The following is a 21,122-nucleotide window of genomic DNA, read 5'->3' as shown; positions in this document are numbered from 1 at the left end:
GCCTTAAAACCAACATTATATACAAAATAAACATTGAATGAGGATACATATGTGAGTTACGTTACCAGTATGGATTTGCATCTCTATAAAACAAACAGTTAAAGGAGGACTCCTTGACGCATTGTATAGGGTTTCAATGAGCACATAACAGTACAGGTATTTTTTTCATGTTTAACAATTTCAGTGCTGGACTGATCACCACGGAAGAAGCATTTGCACACAATAAGTACACTGTTAAAACTGTTACGGGGAATAGCGGTATTAAACATCAGGTTATTTTTGAAGGACGCACCTTTTTGTTGTTTAACAATAAATAAAGTAAAATGTGCGTAGTGAGATAACACATAATAAAAGTATTTAAAAAAATCTTTTGCTGGAGTTTCTATATTTAAATGCACTTATTTCCATACTGTGTAACATACCTGGTAAAGAGATAATAGTACTTAATATACACAAAATTGGCTCAACTTTAGGGTTTTTTTTGTGATTCTAGAATTGTATACGTAAAAACGGTTTTGTGGATGGCAGATGGGCCAAAATGTGTTAATAAAACATGCTATTCAGGTTTAGTGTTTACTCTGAGATGAACAATCTGTTGCTGAATGTTTCCTTTTGTAACTGCACTCAGTTTGATTGAACACGCTATTATTTGTGCTGATATCGTACATTGGTGAGGAAACCCCACTAAAATGATTTAAAACCAAAAGGGGATTGTTTTAGTAAAGGTCAGGTTATCATGCCTCACAAAGCAACTTGCGTATTCCTATTCATTGATATACAATGAATTCTGAGTTATAGCGACGTTAATTTGAGTAAAAAGTTGAGATAAACTCATTTGCCCCTATCTGAAGGCCATAATTGATACCTCATGACTCCAATATATTTAAAGAAAAAAGTTTAATTGCAAAGCAGAGGTTTCTAAGACCAACTATTAACCAGACGGTGGGGGCTGGCTGGCAAGAGGGGGTACAGTGACACCCCCTATGCCGCTATTGCTGATAGCAATGAGCCAATCGCCCTTTTAGGCAATTAGGTTCCCTGTAGCACTAAAGCTGAATGGGCTACTTAAAGGGAAGATCACTGATCTCCCCAGCCGTCCCACTAACACTATAGAGAAATGTGCCGAGTTGGCACAGGCCTCCATAGTTCATGTCCGCCTAGCGCAATGTGTGCTTTACAAAGCAAAGCGCTTTAATATGACATCATATCCTGGCGCTCAGCTGTAGGGATGGTAGTGTGGGGAAGCAGCTGGTGGAGCTGCCCTGGCCTAGGGCAGTGCTGTAGATCATAAGTAAATGTGGCCCTGTGGGAAAGGGAGCAATCACCTGACCGTTAGTTAATAGGGAGCGTTGTCTACCTCCGTTTTATTGAAAATTCAAGATCCACTTCATTTGAGGGGAACTTAATCCTAGAGTTGCTGATTTATTTCAGCTAACATCAACTCAGCTGTGCGGCAGTCAAATTGATGGCCGCTCCAGGCTTGGCAGTAAATATGCTAGTTGTACATATATCCCAACTTTTACAAGCGTGCTGCCGAAAGGCTCACCAATGAACGCTTTGTAATAAAAATCCAGACTTATTACACTCGTTTTGTTGTCTGGATTATACTATTTAACACTCGTATCATCTGTTTACTTATTTTTTTCCAAAAACATAAACATGTTTTAAAAATGCTTGTGGGATAAGATAACATTTTGTAATCATGATTTTTTTTTTGGCACAAAACTAAATACATTCCTCTTGTATTTTTCCAAGGGGATCCATCATAAGAAAATGTGCATTGCATTGCTTGTAGTGTAGGGGTGTTCTCCTGCCTTTCACATTTGAAACAGGTTTACCCATTGAAACATAATATAATGTTTCTTTATGTGCTAATCAGAGAAATCCTATTATTTTGATAGCAAGGCAAAATAAAAATGAGACGCCATGTGTAACATTATATGTTTTCAGTCAGGGCTGGTCCTAGACCAAACAGCGCCCCAAGCAAGAAGCCCATTTTTATGTCCCATGTTCCATGTTAAGGCTTCTATTGGAATCCTGCAAGCTACCAGACCAACTTCTACATACATGGTCTAGGATCTAAAGGCCTTCTTTCCAGTTTAGAAAATGTAATACTGTAACAGTTCTCTAGTGACAGAGACACATTCTATGGCATCAGAAAGCATTTTTAGAAAAATGATATTTTAGCTAGGTAGCCACTTTTTGTATTGTCCATAACAGAAGTCAAAATACTGTCTTGCAACCTGACCATACCCCCTAAATAAAAAATGTCCCTCTGAAATGTTGGGAGAGATGCACTTGTCAAATTTAATGTAGATTAAAAGATACATATACATTTTATGATAGATTCCCTTTTAAGGTATGTTTACACACTGGGTGGGTTTAATGCTAATTTGGAATCAAAAGGGAAAACATGTAACACGTCCATGTGATTAATTCAAATCTTGAGGACAAAGGGACTACATAGATCACACTTATTTTTCATTTTAAATCTGAGATCCAATCCCCGTTCTTAATATCTATCTATCTATCTTTAAGCCTGGACTTTTGTTTTAAGAGTGTTCTTGGAATGTTGGCTATAAACTTTCATGTCATAGAGCATGTTCTGATGTTATAATCAAAGATATAATGTATTTCATAATATACAACTATTTACATCTCCATTTCCCATTAGCAATTTAAAGCAACCTTAGCAGGTATAAGAATATATTTGCCTTTGTTAAAGGGACGGTAATGTGATTTCCCTTTAAGTGATTACCAACAGTCATCCTTTATAAGCTACAGTGTCTTTTTGGGGGGGCGGTAAAATCACTTTAACACTTTGCATCAGTATAATGTGATACATTACCAACATTTGACAAAACTAGGGGAGGGGTATTAAAAGCCCAAAACTTGAGTCATTATATTAAGGGAGTGAAAATACCCACATTTTAATATTTAGAGATTGTCCACCATTCTCCATTTCCAGAGACTGAAACAAACATGCAATCAGGGGAAGCGACCGTGCATGCATGTAAATGGCAAAGACTCCAATTAGACTTAAGTCATTGGAAGTTTAATATATATTCAGGGGATGTAAAAGAGAAAAGAAGAATATTATAGACCAATGGTAATGGTGGGTTATATTTTTCTCCCTGATACTCCATGTTTGTTTGAATTACTGACAATGGATATCACCGAATCAATGGGATTTAGGGTCAAATTGAGTTAAAATGGTATCCGTGTATCCTGAAGAAGAACTCTATTTCAGTTAACTCCATTACATAGCGTAGTACACAAACCTGTCCTTTAGTTGCATATGCTCAGAATAATATCATATTTGGTCATTATAGTAGAAATTTTATGGCATGTTTTATATATATACGCTATTTACAAATGTTGAGGACTTCTCTTTAAGGATGAAACAAATCACAAAACGTTAATATTTCCGTTTCATTATCTTCTCTGTATCAAATGTTTTTTTTTTCCTTTTTTCAGTATTATTCTTATAAAACAAACAAGTAACATTTTATGTTATTAAATATATCATAGGAAAATTAAAATTATACATTATTTGAATGTGGATATTTTGAGGGTTCTACTTAGAAATCAAACACTCTTAGTACTTACATAAGGAGTTGTTTCCTTTGCTGGGGAATATATGGCAATGTTTACCATAAAAAAATAACAGTTTAAGGTGAATTCTAGTCCATACTTAACAATAATGGACAGACACATACTATCCATATTGAGGGGGTTAAATGGGTTACAAATGGCGCTCTAGCCATGTGACCATCACAACTCCAAAAATATTCAGCCTGTGGATAACTGAATGTGATAGGATTGACAGTCCATAGAAGAAACGGCCCATCCTTGCTTAGAAATACTATCGCTACCACAAAAAATATATTGCTGGTTCAGGTTCTCAATGGAACCCCTCGTGCCGCACCAGCTAACCCTTCTCAATAAATGTTATCACTGGTCGTCGGTCTATACAGTCTTACCCAGTATGTATCACATGAACAGAAGAACTGTATGATATGGACAGTAACAATACTAGTGAAGCGACCCAAACAAAGCATATGCAAAATAACATTATGCTAAAAAAGAAAAGCTACAGCTATATAATTCCCTCACCATCAGACAGGCTTTATTGCTCGTTCTTCTGACAGCAAAGGAGCTAATGCGTCTGTTATGTATTGCACTGCTAATAAATGTGACAATTTATAGTAAAGTTAACAGACTTGGATCACCACGAGTAGTCTTCTTTTAAAAAAAAAAAAAAGGTTGAAGAGCAAGTCAAAGACACGTCTCCCTGTCGATACTTTTCCCTGAGGAAGTTGTCTTGTCTTCCTTGCTTTCGAAACTAGGAATAAACAAGAAAAGTAACTATTACTAAAACAGAATGGTAACATTTTTGACACATTCTAACACATCATGCACAGCTTCATTAAAAGAGACATTTCCCATGCGATGAGACAAAAAAATCTAAAAACAAGCAAGATGCTAAAAGTAAAGAATTTTTAGTGTTATAAAGACAAGCAGTATGACAGCATCCATGCAAACAAAAGAGATTAGTTAGCACACAACGAAGACAATTTGCTCTACGGAAAGCTGGGGTTAAGATCACTTCATGTTTTAAACTGATTTTCCAAGCACAACTGACGCAATGTTATTTCTTTTCAGTTTATCAGTGCGTAATAAATAGAGCCGCAAGTTTTGAATGGAGAGATTCCACCCACTAGAGATGCATCATGATGTTTGCGTCAAAACACTCAGAGTTTCAGTATGGAAAAAGAAGCATTACATGCATTCTGACATCAGAAATCAAATAACTGCAGTTTCCACTACATTTACAGATGACAGTGTTGCTGTGGGAGTTTCTCTGAAAAAGGGGCAGAACTATGACGTTTCCACAATAACACCAATAAGACCAAAATCTCACTTTTTACTAACAGATGCTTTGGTCGAGAAGAAAATCTTTCAAAGATAATTCCAGATACAAAGTTTGGAGAAAACAGCAGGAACATTGTATTAGTTCCCAAGGTTATACTTAGACTATTGCCCAGATACGCCTCCACTAAAACACTAAAAACCGCCCATTAACATAGCATGACATACCCATGCTGTAAAGAACATTATCCAACACTTATGGTTCTTTAACTGAAATATGCTTGGTAATTTGCTATATATTCTAACAGTGAACACTGGCGAAAATCCGGGGTGAACCTAGGGTGAGTGGTATCTGGGTGCAGTATTTCTTTAGCATTGTAAATAACACACATACTAACATGCAAACTAAGTCTGACACCATACATTAACACACACACACTCTTACTCTACATATATACACACTCTCTCTTTCTCTCCATTTCTCTCCCCCTCCCCTCTTCTATTAGGTGACACAAAACACACACAATCACGCTTACCACCATACACTAAAACACATGCTAGCAATATATGCACACAATATATGCACACACTCACTGTAACACCATATACTTACAGTAATACACATATTATCCACCACCACAAGCTCAGACACACACTAATTTACACATATATACATATGTATACAAACACACACTCACTATAACCCTCACCCTCTCCTCTTCCTCTTTTATCCTCTCCTCTTCCTCTCCCTCTCTCACCCTCTGCTTCTCTCACTTACTTCCTTTCTCTCTGCTTCTCTGATTATTATTTTTAATCTTTTTCTCAGTCAGCGACTATGGTTCAAATTCTAATTAGCTAAAACACCAAGTGCCCAACTAAAACTTGGTTAGTTAGACAGGATCTTAGCTAGATCTCCACTGCCATTTTTAGCCCACAAACACCTGACTTTGTCCAATGACAATCAAGTCACAGTAAATATGGAACATTTTTGCTTTGTCACATGTGCGCAGATAGAATTAAATTCGTAGAATGATTTAATTATAGGAAAGAGTTATTTTAGATCAGTGTTAACTCTGTAACACTACAAAATCATCAACTGCTGAAAAATTTTATTATTATCATGCAACATAAAAAATGCATGCATTTTTTTGGGATAACAAACTTTGAAAATATATAATAATAATAATAATAATATATATATATATATATATATATATATATATAACAAGAAAAAAAAGTTTCCTGGTGAAAAATAAGCATTTTTCCTTTTATGAAACTGTTTTCCAAAATTAAGAGTACGTACAGAACTATCAGTGCTCTATATAACAGTTTAGTACAGAAATAATGCTTTGACACTTTGGATGAAATATTGTGCTACAATTTGTTCTTTAGTTTTGTTTTCCCAAAAAAAAGGGGACAAAGATCATTAATAGAGGACGAGCCTCCTGTAAGCACAGCTCAGCCATGCATCTCAAATCTTAGCAATGATGTAATTAGTATAGCAGCATCATGTAGAACGCAATCAAGGATACCTTGCATTGCTAGGATCTTACCTTTTGGGAATCAGCTCCTACAGTGATTAGGAAGGGGAGCTTATGATAAAAATGTGACACGAAACAATTAAGTACAGTAGAATCAGTGTTATTTATTATTCATTATGTATGATTAAAGTTTGCATGCATCGGAGGACTATTTAACTCAGAAAGAATAAACACTGTAGCCTCAACATTACATTTATGCCATAGCAGCATCCCTTATAGTGTGTTTGTGTGTGTGTGCACATGCCTGTAGGGTTTACTATGAGCTATGGCGCTAGATCCAAACATAGCTCACTGTCCAAAATATCCCCTCTCCGAAATATCTCCAAACGGATGTTCCAAAAAGACAATACATTGAGTTATAGCCTGGTTAGAATGTAGTAAAAATAATAGTAAATGTCTTGATTGATAGTGTGGATGATGATATATATTTCCTTGTGTTCCCACTAAAAAAAATATCAAATAGATCAGAAATACAGCACAGGCATTAATTTTGTGAATAATTATTGTAGCTGGAAACAGCTGATTTTTAATGGAATGTCTTAATAGGTGTACAGAGGTCCTTTATCACTCCCATCACTCCTGTGTTCCAATGGCCCTTTATCACTCCCATCACTCCTGTGTTCCAATGGCCCTTTATCACTCCCATCACTCCTGTGTTCCAATGGCCCTTTATCACTCCCATCACTCCTGTGTTCCAATGGCCCTTTATCACTCCCATCACTCCTGTATTCCAATGGTCCTTTATCACTCCCATCACTCCTGTGTTCCAATGGCCCTTTATCACTCCCATCACTCCTGTGTTCCAATGGCCCTTTATCACTCCCATCACTCCTGTGTTCCAATGGCCCTTTATCACTCCCATCACTCCTGTGTTCCAATGGCATGCTGTTTTCGCTTATCCAAGTTTTGAAATGTCTTTGTTTTCCATGAAAATAGCTTAGTTACCCAAACCTTTGTATGGTTGATTATAGATATACACACTATATATTATATATTATGGTAAATGTGTATCTCTTCCTATAGTTTTCTGCATTTTAATGAATTTATTGTGTATATTTTTATATTTTTCACAGTGTTTTTCTGGAACCTGGCCACATGTGTTTTTAAAGCTTCCACAAATTTCCATATTTGTCATTACGACACTGGTTTAATTGAAAGCAATAATGTTTTAATAGATCTATAATATAATAATTTCTTCCCTCAATATGGTCACTTGTGAATGTGAATAGTTTTGGCATTTTTTTTATTTAAAATGTGCAAATAAAAAGAAACATGATGTATCTTTCTAGACCGCAGTAACTAGACAATGGCTCCAGTGTAAGGTGAGAATCGGGTGAGTGAAATATTATGGATTCCCATTTTCAATCTGACTACCTGAAACGCCATACAATAACATAATTCCAGTTCTTTAACTTCATCATTGTATAATCCTAAAGAATAACTACTTCTTATAGTGGCAATATTTAGTTCATTACCAAAAATCTCAAGAGAATCTAAGGCAATTATAAAGTAGACAAAAAAAAACATTTAATAAAAATAGTGGTTCACTTTATTCTGAGACTTGATTTACATCTTTTAAATGTGCAGTTTGCATAATCTACTTCTATACATCTACTGATCGGTATGATACAACAGCTACCAACATAATATTCACATCAAAGCATAGTCTTTGGTTACAGTGAAACATGGAGATAACTAAACCCTTTGAGGGCCAGGAAGGGCAAAAAAAAGGGTATTGCATTGTACTGAATGGCACAAACCCCAATTGGTGTTCAAAGTGTTAAATATCAAGAAAACATAAATCTGCATATAAGGCCCCAAAAAAACCCATGACAAAGCTCTCAACGGTGTTTAAATCATTTTTTTTTAACCCAGAAAGGCGGATCAGTGATCATTTTGATATAAATGTTATAGTCAACATTGTTGGGTTAATTAGTATAAGTATAAGCAAATATCATGTATTCTAAATCGTATTACTGATTATAGAATGTATGTGTGAAGAAAATAAAGTCCAGACCAGTCCAAGGCCCATTCAGATAGACATGTTAAATGAGCCTCTTGAGACAATTTGGCTATTCCGTTCCATTAAACCCCTTAATGTTCAATGGTATCCTAGCGTTCCCCCCCCACAAAGACCCTATAGTAACATGGTGACCATCTAACTCCTCTTACGTCTAGGTAAGTAGGACCTTCATTGGCTAAGTAAAGAATATAAAGATCATATTGTTATGACCATCAATGGTTCAGTTTCTGCTCTTCACGTGTGTCAACAGACACGGAAACACCACAAAATAGTTTTAAACTAATACATAACATGTAGTTTTCAAACTATCAAAATTATACAAAATAAGGACAAATTACTAAAAGAAAATTTAAAACCTTTTAGAAGAACAGGGTGGTTCCTTATTCTTTGAATTTTCTGAGGTTATAAGCAGAGTCTTCCACACAGAAGTTTTTGCCATTTCATCAGAAATGTTTATTACTGATGGATCCTCTCTAGACAGAATTAACACAATAATGCAAAAAAAATGAATAATGTTTCTGTTCTATTCGACTTGCCAGAAGATGCCATTTGGCTCCAGTATATACATGATTGGAAAATCAGTAAGCATCATTAAAGCAAGAATTTTAAAAGGGCCTTTGGACCAATTAGAGTGAAAAGAGAGAATTACAAAAGGGCAGGTGGTCAAAATTTAGGCTTTTAGGATTCTAAGAAGTTGTATAGGCACTTTTGGGCAGATTGGGGTGCAACACAGCCCTTGAAGGTTTTTTACATACAGGCTCAATATTAAACTGTTTTTTTTTTACCCACTCCCACCTATTTTTCCACTCCAGTCTATTTCAACATCTCTTTCTCATAAAAGTTAATTTTTTCTCTCTCTGCTCCACATTTTACCTTTCTTATTAAACTCCTCTGAACAACAAGAAACTCTTCTTGCTTGTCTATTTTGGTTTCACACCTGACCAGGTGTAACCTGGTTAATAACCTAATTAATATACCATGGACAATGCAGAAAACCTGCATTCAAAATATCTTGGAAAAACCATCTAAAATATAGGTAAAAATATTTTTTATGTCAACAATTAAATCAAACAATTTTAGATCTAATAGCATGGTTATCGACACTAAAAAGTTTAATTAAAAAGGAGATTATGTGATTTTGCTGCAGAATATAAAAATACAGTCGGTCATTTTCAGACTAAGGTTTATTGCCTAGTGAAGACAAAGCCCATATTAATATATTTCTATATTACCTGCAATTCTCTTCCATTGGTAACTGGACTGTTCCTTCATCCTCTAACACTAACATGCTTTGTTCTTCCTAGAAAGACATAACAAAATATTGGGTGTTACATGAGTCTGGTCATCATCACTGTTTTAGTATAATTCATTTATTAAAGCTATGTTTAGCCTGTTATTTTTGTTCATCAATGGTTGAATTGGTTTGGAGACATTACATTTAAAGTTTACTTCTGATAGATTTGCGTCCCAATATGCCAGAACGTACATTATCTGATTGATGTCCTGTTCTGTAGGAGACATAAATTAATGTGAATGAACTATCATGCAGATCCAGAGAACAGGCAGTAAGATGGCTGCTCCCATGGTATACACATAAAGTGGGTTTCTGGTACAGATACATTACTTATTTTATGTAAAATGTAAGATTTGGAAAATCGTTAGCTACATCTTAAATTCTAAGTGTATTTTTTGGAATATTAGAGTAACTTCACAATCTATAGAATATCTTTTGGGAATTGGGAATATCTTTTGGGAATTGGGAATATCTTTTGGGAATTGTTTCTATTCACTTGACAGATCTTGCATTCCAGCATTTGCAAAATAATGCACAGTTTGCAAGTGCCCACCGCTGTATATTATACGAGTTTCAGGTGAGGTCATGCAAGCTGACTAAATCAAATGTAGTTTTCTAGGAAATTTGTATAACCACAATTTCTGTTCAAAAAAAGGACAATCAACAATTTGAGAAACTGGTAACTAAACACACTTATGTAATATATACGTGAGAACAATTACCTCTTTTTCAGCATCCTCCAATTTCTTTTTCTTACTCTCGGGCATCAAATCATCCAACCAGCTCAGTTCCCGTTTGGTGAAAAAAAAGTCCATTAGCTTCCTTACAAAAACCAGTGCTAACACCTGATTAAAATTTTGAACGAAAAGGATATGTTACAGAATATAGTCAATATATTTTATAATAAGTGACAAGCAAACTGAATGATCTATTTACTAATAAAGCAAGCAACCCAGCTATAGTGCCACAACAAAGGGTCACAAAACCAAATCTATTTTCACCAATTTTTTTATTAATAAAGTTAATGATAAATCTAACAGGGTCAGTCTAAATTATATTATGTTGCCGATCAAAACCATATCCCATCATGTTTTTTGGTTTATGTTTATGTGGATCTTTCAATGTTAGACACAAGTAGTTTTACTATAACATACATTTAAGCAACTGTTTTCTAATAAACTTGTTTGATTTATGTATTTTAAACAGTTCCATTATATAGTTAAAAACTGATTATATGAAACTGTAATATCAGTTCTTATCCATTATCCTGATCTTTTACGATCTTTTTGGTTTTGTTTTCCGTCCATTCGTTTTCAGACAATGAATTTAGTTTTCTGCCTTTTGGATTCAGACACAATTTGGAGGGCTTTTTCCATTCGGAAATAACATTCGTTGTCACTCACCCTCGCTCTCTCACCCTCTCACACCCTCGCTCATACTCTCTTACACTCATAGTAACATAGTAACATAGTTCATAAGGTTGAAAAAAGACCAAAGTCCATCATGTTCAACTCTCTCATTATTTCTTCTGTGAGAGAACCAATATTCTAGGATTAGTTTGTTTAGGGTAATATGAATTATAATACAGAGAATTTAAGATCACAAAATCACAATCTCTCTCCGAACATTTCGAACATATAACAGATTTAAACACCCTTGCATTTTTGTTTCTTACCATCATAGGGAATACGATGGCAGCCCGAGAAGCTTTTATGACCCACAGTAACACTAGACAGCTCAGCTGAATAACCGTGAAGAGGTGAACCTTACGGAGAGGAACGTGTCGAAGGTAAATGAAATCCGGTTGGTGCTTTGCTGGCATCCAGAAAAGGAGGATCCGATCAAAGAACTGGGGTAAAAAACAAATTACGTTTCATTTCCAAATCTAAGACAAAGTATTTAACTTGTTTTAAGAGAGTTAACTCATTATTAAAACATATCTTAAATACTGAACTTTAGCTCTTTCCATACTGTCACAATCTTGCCAATTACATTGTAACAATAACTAACAAGTCATATTGTCTCTTTATACCTTCTCTTCCTTAAGAGTAAAAACAAAATTAATTATACACACATTAGCCAAGTTAATTATTAACAATTAATTAATAATATACAGTCTTATTATGATTATTTTACCTGAATTCCCTTTAGCGATGAAGCACCCATGTAGAGGAAAACTCCATAAAGAACCGGCATAGGGATGAACTAAAAAAAAAAAATAGGGATTAGACACAAGACTAAAAAATAAAAAAAAATATTTCAAAGTTTTAAAAAATGTTTTCTCCTTTTTAATGACAAAATAACACATTATTTTAAATCTGTGTGTGAACTTCAGTGTGGCCTTTCATTTTTAAATAAAAAACTGTAACACCAATTTTGCAAAAAGTCCGTTACCTGAAGTACCCTTGTCATAAAGACAGATGAACCCATCAGAACAAAAATCATGAGTCCAGTAACCCTTTGCTCTCGGATCCCCAAAAATTTGGGCTGTTCTCCTGGAGCTGAACACTCGGATTCCAGCTTCAGACTGTTCACGTGAGTGATGGAGAGGACGGTGGCTGCAACAAACCATGGTAGACCCATGATCGAGCAAATACCGAGCATAACACCAACCACGAGAAGATCAAGATGATACCCACAGCCTTTCTGCAAAAAAAAAAAAAAGAAACATCTGGATAGTGGTCTTACAGTCCATTAATGTAATATATGAACAGTGGGTTACTATGTGCAGAGTGGTACCTACTTTGACATTTACTTTTTCATCTACAGCATAGCCTCACCTTCAGCTTGTGTTCCTTTCTGTTGATAATAACTGCAGTGATTTGTTGGTCCATAAATATCAAAATGGTACAAAGCAGGGATGGAATTATAGCAGCGACTATTGTCCACCAAGGATTTGGTCCCAAAGGACTGACTAGCCAGCCACGATCATCTCTGGTTGGCTAAAGAAAAAAGACTAGTTTAGTTTACTTGTGCAAATTCAAAATCTCCTACCCCTGTGGGGAGATTCTTGGCAGCCTATACATTGGATGAGGGTCATGGCTTTCTCACACAACAAAGAGGGATGACATTGGGGTTTGTGGAGCCCCTTTGTCCTTACGCTCATGGTCTTTGTATCACTGAGAGAAATGGAGTGATGGGATATGATGTCATATCTCAGCGTCTTACTTACCACCATCGCAGAGAGTGTGAGGGAGAGTGTGGGGCCTGGTGTAAGAGGCTTGCTTAGTTCTGCCTTAGAGTGATCCTATTGGAGATGTGTCGGGTAAAGATATATCTATCTATCTATCTATCTATCTATATATATAGATAGATAGATAGTGTGGTAAAGTGTATGGGAGAGTGGTTGATGGGATATATATCTCACCTGGTTACCTCTGCCAGGCATGGTAGCAAACCCAGGAGCCCTCAGGTGAGGCTTCCTAAGCTCGTTACTGGGGAGGAAGCCTTAAAAGAGAGGGCTGTTAAGTTTGCAGGGAGAGGAGAAACTGGGGGAAGGAGCAGCTACAGCCAGCGCTGCAGCTCACCAGGTATGAAGCTTTACCCCATACAAAACTGGTTACTTTGCTTTGCGTCAGACCTTAGGCTGCTAGAGAGGTATCCTGCTGTTTAGTTAGAGCCGGACAGGCTTATAGTTTGTTTTGTTTACAAGGTGCTCTGTGACTACAACATCTAAATAAACGCGCTTTTACGTTGGAAACCTGTGTGAAACTGTCATTGCCGCCCCATGCGTGAGCTGTCCCCTACAATTGGTGGAGAATGCGGGCACAGTGGTGCTAGGAGCAACGGCAGGACAAAACACAGCATCTGAATTTTGTGGACATTTAAAGGGCCGGAAGCATATGTCCTGAGTGAAGGCTGCAGCACTGTAAGGCCCATCCGGCACAATGGAGGAAGTGATAAAGCAGCTGATACAGGCTAACCTGAGACATGAGCAGGCCTTGGAACAGCAACGGAAGTTTCATGCAGAGGCTTTTCACGCCCAGCAACATGCGCAACAGCAGACTATGGCCCAACAACAGGAAACGAATCGCCTGTTAATGGAGCAGATTGCTGCGCTCAGAGAGACTGTTGTGGCTCAGTCCCAACAAGTGGAGGCAAGCCCCCTTGAGACTGTTAACGTGAGGAGGGCCGTTCAGCGGGGCTTACAAAAAATGACACCCGACGACGACGTTGAGGCATACCTCACCGTATTTGAGAGAGTGGCGGAGAGAGAGAGACTGCCAGTTGCAGAGTGGGCAGAAGTGATTGCACCCTTCCTGACTGGTGAACCGCAAAAGGCCTACTATGACCTCGGGGAGCAGGATGTCCGGGACTTTACAAAACTAAAAATGGAGATCCTTGCTCGCCTGGGTGTTACGCCTGCTGTTCGGGCCAAGAGAGTCCACTGTTGGAAATACACCATGGACAAGCCTGCCAGGTCCCAGATGTATGATCTGATTCATCTTGTACGCAAGTGGCTGGAACCAGAATCCACTACACCAGCCCAGATTGTGGAAAAGGTGGTAGTGGACCACTACCTCCGCGCCCTCCCGGCGGAGCTACAACGGTGGGTTGGGCATGGAGACCCCAGAACTGCTGAGCAGCTTGTCAACATGGTGGAAAGGTTCATAGCAACCGAGGACTTCCTCCGTGAGGTCCCTGCGGCACCAACACCTTCCAAGACTGTCAGACCCGCAACATCTTTGGGTAAGAGAGTTCCAGCTGGAGGTGTATGGAAAAATGTGAGAGAGAGCAGGGCTCTAGAGTTTGGGCAAGGGCAAAAGACTGATCCTGAACCCCTGGGACCCCACAATCCTAGAAAGGGCTCCCTACTAAGGAGGCCAGGGACCCCCCAGTGCTGGAGGTGCCATGAGTGGGGACACATAGCCGCCTATTGCCCTCTTAACTCAGAGCCCATGGTGTGTGACGCTAGTCGGCGTCAGTCCCTGTTTGCAGAACCTGTTTGTGCAGCCATTCCAGAATCAGAGACTGAGCTGCATTTTTGTATGGTGAAGATAGGTGACTGCTCCGTGAAGGCACTTTTGGACTCGGGTAGCCTGGTGACTTTGGTTCGGGCTGGCCTTGTGACTATGGACTACGTGCCGAACAAGCACATAAGAGTGCTATGCATCCACGGGGATATTGTAGCTTACCCTGTGGCCCCCATTAAGTTGGTGACCCCATCTGGAACTGTGACCTACGAAGTCGGAGTTGTAAAAAGACTTATGCATGCGGTTATTTTAGGCCGCGATTTCCCCTTGTTCTGGGAGTTGTGGAGAAGGGGGAACGTTTCTGCAGCTGGGGAACAAACTCCGGCAGAGTCTGTAACCCTCCCTGTAAATAATGGGTCAGGTGAGACGGCCATTGGGAACAATGATACCAGTAAGGGGCATGATGAAAAGGATCTAGGCCCACCTGAAATGTATAGTGAAGATTCTTTCCCCTTGCAGGTGTTAGCTGGGGAGGAAGAAGAAGAAACTTCCCTACCCGGCCAACAGGTCTTAGATTTAGAAATGTCTCGGGGTAACTTCGGGACCGAGCAAGTGAGAGACCCCACTCTGGGAACTGCACGGGCAAATGTCACGGTAGTAAATGGGGTACCACAGGAACCCGAAGCTGACCAGAAATTTCCGCATTTTGCCATGAATGGGGATCTAGTGTACCGGGTCACCAAAGTTAACAAGGAAATTGTGGAACAGCTTCTGGTGCCAAAACCATACCGACACCTGGTGCTGGACATAGCCCATAACCATGTGTTTGGGGGGCACTTGGGGACTAATAAAACACAAGAGAGGGTCCTCCAAAGGTTTTATTGGCCTGGGGTATATGAAGAAGTAAAAAGGTATTGTGAGTCATGCCCCACATGCCAGAAGAGTGCCCCAACACCACACTTCCGTAGCCCCTTGGTGCCACTTCCCATCATTGAAGTACCATTTGAGAGAGTTGCCATGGATTTGGTAGGGCCCATTGTCAAATCTGCTAGGGGACACCAATACATTTTGGTTGTCTTGGATTATGCTACCCGGTACCCAGAGGCGGTACCCTTAAGAAACATGGCCTCCAAAAATATTGCTAGGGAGTTGTTTTACATGTTCTCTCGCACGGGGATCCCTAAAGAAATTCTTACTGACCAGGGTACGCCCTTTATGTCACGGGTCATGAAAGACCTGTGTAAGTTGTTTAAAATCACTCACCTCCGTACCTCAGTGTACCACCCTCAAACAGACGGGTTAGTGGAGAGGTTTAACAAAACCCTAAAGCATATGCTAAAAAAGGTGGTAGAAAGGGATGGTCGGGATTGGGACTGTCTATTACCCTACCTCATGTTCTCTATCCGGGAGGTGCCCCAAGCGTCTACAGGGTTTTCCCCCTTTGAGTTAGTGTATGGCCGACATCCACGGGGTTTGTTAGATATTGCCAAAGAAACTTGGGAGACCGAGGCCACCCCATATAAGAGTGTTATTGAACATGTGGCTCAGATGCAGGAGCGAATAGCGACGGTGATGCCTATAGTTAAAACGCATCTGCAAAGAGCGCAGGAGGCCCAGAGCAGAATTTATAACAGATCTGCCAGGTTGAGGGCCTTTAATCCTGGGGACAGGGTCCTGGTTTTAGTGCCCACCGTTGAAAGTAAGTTTTTAGCCAAGTGGCAGGGTCCCTATGAGGTTGTAGAGAAGATGAGTGAGGTGAACTACAAGGTCCATCAACCGGGCAGGAGAAAACCCTTCCAGGTTTACCACGTAAACCTGATCAAGCCGTGGAAAGAGCGGGAGTCTTTGGGGGCGACCCAGGCAGGGGTCAAAGAAGTGGGGCAACCAGTTCCCCCCAGTAACAATAGGAGAGGCACTGTCAGTGCCCCAGAAGCAGGAGGTGAGGGAGTTCCTGCAGGAAAACAGACGAAAGTTTTCGGACCTACCTGGCCGTACCCACCTCATAAAACACCATATTAAAACTGAGCCTCACAGTAAAGTGAACCTGAAGCCATACAGGATACCAGAAGCCCGTAGAGAGGCGGTATCCACGGAGGTCAGGCGCATGCTTGAATTAGGTGTTATTGAGGAATCTACTAGTGAGTGGTCAAGCCCCATAGTGCTAATCCCAAAGCCCAACGGGACGTGGAGGTTCTGTAATGACTTCAGGAGATTAAATGAGGTCTCAAAGTTTGATGCGTACCCCATGCCCCGAGTGGATGAACTGGTTGAGAGGCTTGGGAAGGCAAGGTACATTACAACACTTGACCTTACAAAGGGCTATTGGCAGATACCGTTAACTGAGGAGGCTAAAGAGAAGACTGCCTTTTCCACTCCAGAGGGCCTGTTCCAGTATGTTGTGATGCCATTTGGGTTACATGGGGCCCCTGCTACCTTTCAGAGGCTGATGGATCTGATTTTGAGACCACATCATGATTATGCCGCTGCTTACCTGGACGATGTGGTAATTTTTTCGTCTGACTGGAAAAGTCACCTCGGTAAGGTACAGGGCGTGTTAGACTCCATTAGTGATGCAGGCCTAACCATAAACCCTGAAAAATGTGCAGTGGGTCTGGAGGAAGCAAGATACCTGGGTTATATCATTGGTAGGGGGCTGGTTAAACCCCAGATCAATAAGATTGAGGCGATACAGAACTGGCCTAGGCCAGTAACAAAGAAACAAGTGAGGGCTTTCCTTGGCATAACCGGGTACTACCGTCGGTTCGTGCCCAATTTTGCCTCCATGGCCACACCATTGACAGACTTGACAAAGGGTGGTAAGTCAGTGATGGTAAAGTGGAACCCCGAGGCAGAAAGGGCTTTTCAGAGTCTGAAGTCTGTCCTGTGTGACCAGCCAGTGCTCGTTTCCCCTGATTGTAGGAAACCATTTCTGGTTCAGACAGACGCGTCTGCTAGAGGTTTGGGGGCAGTTTTGTCACAAGTGGTTAATGGGGAAGAACACCCAGTGCTGTACTTGAGTAGGAAACTGACCCCAGCCGAGGAAAATTATGCCATAGTGGAAAGGGAGTGTCTCGCCATCAAGTGGGCGTTGGAGTCCCTGAGATATTATCTCCTGGGCAGGGAATTCGTGTTGGTGACTGACCATGCTCCTCTGGCATGGATGAAACAGAATAAGGAGAGGAATGCAAGAGTGACCAGATGGTTTCTCTCCTTGCAAAATTTTAGATTTACAGTGGAGCATAGACCAGGGAAGTTACATGGGAATGCGGATGCGTTGTCCAAGGTGTACTGTATGGTTGCTGACGCTGTCCAGACCTCTGGTCTGGAGTCGACGGGGGGGATATGTGGTAAAGTGTATGGGAGCGTGGTTGATGGTATATATATCTCACCTGGTTACCTCTGCCAGGCATGGTAGCAAACCCAGGTGCTCTCAGGTGAGGCTTCCTAAGCTCGTTACTGGGGAGGAAGCCTTAAAAGAGAGGGCTGTTAAGTTTGCAGGGAGAGGAGAAACTGGGGGAAGGAGCAGCTACAGCCAGCGCTGCAGCTCACCAGGTATGAAGCTTTACCCCATACAAAACTGGTTACTTTGCTTTGCGTCAGACCTTAGGCTGCTAGAGAGGTATCCTGCTGTTTAGTTAGAGCCGGACAGGCTTATAGTTTGTTTTGTTTACAAGGTGCTCTGTGACTACAACATCTAAATAAACGCGCTTTTACGTTGGAAACCTGTGTGAAACTGTCATTGCCGCCCCATGCGTGAGCTGTCCCCTACAATAGATAGATAGATAGATAGATAGATAGATAGATAGATAGATAGATAGATAGATATATACCTGGCAATGAATGGTCTACAAATTGCTACAACCATTTTGGCACATGGAGCATAAGGTGCAACTCTTTTAACTTTTTTAACCTAATTTTTACTACTAGGACAACCAGAATGCAAGTGAATTGATTGATATGTTTTACTCAAAACTTTTGAGGAGTATCCCTCTGTACTTACAAAAATGTAGATATGTACAACTAAAACTTTACCTTGAAAGCACTTGGAACCTGAAGCTTTGGAGATGGAATCCCAATAAAGTAATCTGTTAGAACCATAACCATGATTGTGAGGAACACAGCAAAATCACTGATAATGGACCGCACCTGCAGAAATAACACATAAAATGTATATGTGATTTTACAACCGTACATATAAACAAATCATCATTTCGGATAGTTAATGTGTAATATTTTCCTTTGTCTTAACAAAAAAAAAGCTTACATGCTTCCATTTCTAATATATTCATACTATTGCCCCATCATATCACAACATTTATTCTCCCTCTGCTTTTTTATATTATAAACTGTAAATAGCAAGGCAAATCTGTTAGTTCTCAATAAATAAAAAAATGCACATACATTTTATAACACAAAAACTATGGCTGATATGTAACTATTAAAGTATCGATTCCAAGTGAATGTTCTACTTCATTACTTGTTAAAATATGTTACATATTGTCTCCCATCTTACCTTTGTTGGAAAATACCGACTTGTTTTAAATTGCTTCAGTGTTGACGATAAACTAACAGTAGCAAAGAAGAGGATGATTGACCAGAAGAGAACATCAGGAACATAAGGGCCTTCATGACCACATGCTTGTCCTACAAAAGCTCCTCTATACTCATGGCATGACTGTTGGAGAAAAAAAACACAGGTAGCATCTCATACCTTATGTATGAAAAGAACTTGTCAAGGACCATTCTGAATCCTGAGGTATATTTCTAGTCTGCAGGACAAAGATTTGGTGTGTGTGGCATGTCCTCAGCAGCCAAGCATATGATAATCTGATCATAACTAATTAAACACATTCCTTGAGAAATTAAAAACAAAATAATGTATACAAACTATATAAGGGTAACATGGGTGACTTAATTATTTAGAAACAGAATATGACGGCAGATAAGAACCATTCTGCTAAGCTAGTCTGCCCATTTTTCCTGATGTAAAGACTAGACTTGAGCATTTGAATTTGTACCGAAACCCTGAAAACAAGGAGGCCCCCAATGAAACAAATGAAAATGATCCAAAGAGCTCTAAATTTTCATTCAAATTTTCTCACATACCCCTCACTCTTTCATTCACTCTCTCTCACACTTTCATTCACTCTCACACTTTCATTCACTATCTCTCATGCTCTCTCGGAATGTCTCCCTATCTTCTCTGCTAACCGCTTCCGTGACCTTGCATCTTCATGTTCTTCTCAAAAAGAAACATCCCAGAAGTGGCCAGAAGTTCCACCATTTTGCCTAAGTTCACCAAGAGGTTACTTCAGGAAAAAGGGCAGAGTCTCTGGGCACACCCTATCCTTCAACCTCCCCCCTCCTCTGAACTCTCTCAAGACAAAGTCTTCAAAACTGTACACAATACTCTAGAAGAGGTCCAACCAGAGATTTGTAACATGGCAGAACCACTTCCCTCTTCCTGCTACTAATGCCTCTAGCTATCTAGCACCCCTGCTTGTTTTTTCTGATACTTTACAACATTTCATGCTTACCAATTCAATTGGCACATATGTTTTTATGTTGCCAGCCTACAAAAGATTAGTATTTAGCACTTGCAGTACTTAGTTCTATAGTGTTTGATACTATAGAGGTATAATTTTGTATTGCACCAACTGTAGAACTAATTGATTGGAAAACAGTTTGAGACACCACCCAAGGACCTTCTCAAGTCTATGGCATGTACCACCTAGAAGTGAGCACTTAAATAGAATATAACTTTATCTCCAATAAAACTATGAACATTCAGGATCTACTGATTGATCCCTACCATTAGAATAAAAACAAAGCTTAGCATAAGCTGCTGTGCTAATGAAAATGGTTATATATCAATGTGTATCCTGAACAGCTGGGGAAGCATTTTAGAGAAATGATGAGCTTTTTAGATATATTTTGAAATAGCCATCTGGCAGGAAATGGAAATCCTCTTTGATTTGTGTCGTTTTTAACTTATTTTCTACAAAACATATTTGTTCAATGTGGCTTCAGTATTCTCTTTAAATACAGGAACATTCTATATTATACAGTAATTATTTTACTCAACTTTAACAGGTATTCTTATATTACATACAACCGATACAATATTTATTATAATTAACAACATACAGCAATTTAGAAACAAAAACACAGCTGGAAACAGTTTTTTAACCACAGCATCTACTCAATGGACCAAAAGTTTGGAAAAGTTCATGGAAAAGAAGAACATTTCTAGACAACAATTGGTTAACAATAATGAAACAATAATTTCATGTGTGAGCATTTTTAAAAAAGAATACTTACTTTAACAGTCAGGTTGTTCCAGGATATTTCTGACGTTGTTATATTATGGTCCTTCCAATAATCCAAGGTTTCATTGCTAGGGTTAGTAGGCTCTGTGCAAGCGCATCTATTAAAATATAAGATCTCGTATAAAATTTAGTGTGCCGATACATTATACG

At 39.2% G+C, this 21,122-nt stretch overlaps 1 protein-coding gene across 3 annotated transcripts in view; it reads right to left on the bottom strand.

The window, feature by feature from the left end:
* Window positions 1-4,104: 4,104 nt before the first annotated feature.
* The window catches only part of SLC4A10 (solute carrier family 4 member 10), a 65,275-nt gene continuing 48,257 nt past the window's right edge, over window positions 4,105-21,122 (bottom strand). For 2 of the 3 annotated variants that reach the window (XM_053471027.1, XM_053471028.1), the window contains exons 15-26: window positions 20,965-21,070; window positions 19,157-19,318; window positions 18,676-18,789; window positions 12,511-12,672; window positions 12,125-12,376; window positions 11,867-11,935; window positions 11,406-11,579; window positions 10,453-10,575; window positions 9,669-9,736; window positions 8,793-8,909; window positions 6,426-6,464; window positions 4,105-4,345 (exon numbers count right to left, since the gene is read on the bottom strand). In XM_053471027.1, coding sequence (XP_053327002.1) covers window positions 6,452-6,464; window positions 8,793-8,909; window positions 9,669-9,736; window positions 10,453-10,575; window positions 11,406-11,579; window positions 11,867-11,935; window positions 12,125-12,376; window positions 12,511-12,672; window positions 18,676-18,789; window positions 19,157-19,318; window positions 20,965-21,070 — 1,360 coding nt within the window. In that variant the 3' untranslated portion in view covers window positions 4,105-4,345; window positions 6,426-6,451. The remainder of the gene's footprint in view (window positions 4,346-6,425; window positions 6,465-8,792; window positions 8,910-9,668; window positions 9,737-10,452; window positions 10,576-11,405; window positions 11,580-11,866; window positions 11,936-12,124; window positions 12,377-12,510; window positions 12,673-18,675; window positions 18,790-19,156; window positions 19,319-20,964; window positions 21,071-21,122) is intronic. The other variant, XM_053471029.1, reaches the window with a different exon arrangement.

The sequence above is a fragment of the Spea bombifrons genome, chromosome 7, assembly GCF_027358695.1.
Source record: "Spea bombifrons isolate aSpeBom1 chromosome 7, aSpeBom1.2.pri, whole genome shotgun sequence".
NCBI classification, from domain to species: Eukaryota; Metazoa; Chordata; class Amphibia; order Anura; family Pelobatidae; genus Spea; species Spea bombifrons.
Note: the sequence above shows the minus strand (reverse complement) of the source record. Positions and strands in the feature narration are given on the sequence as shown.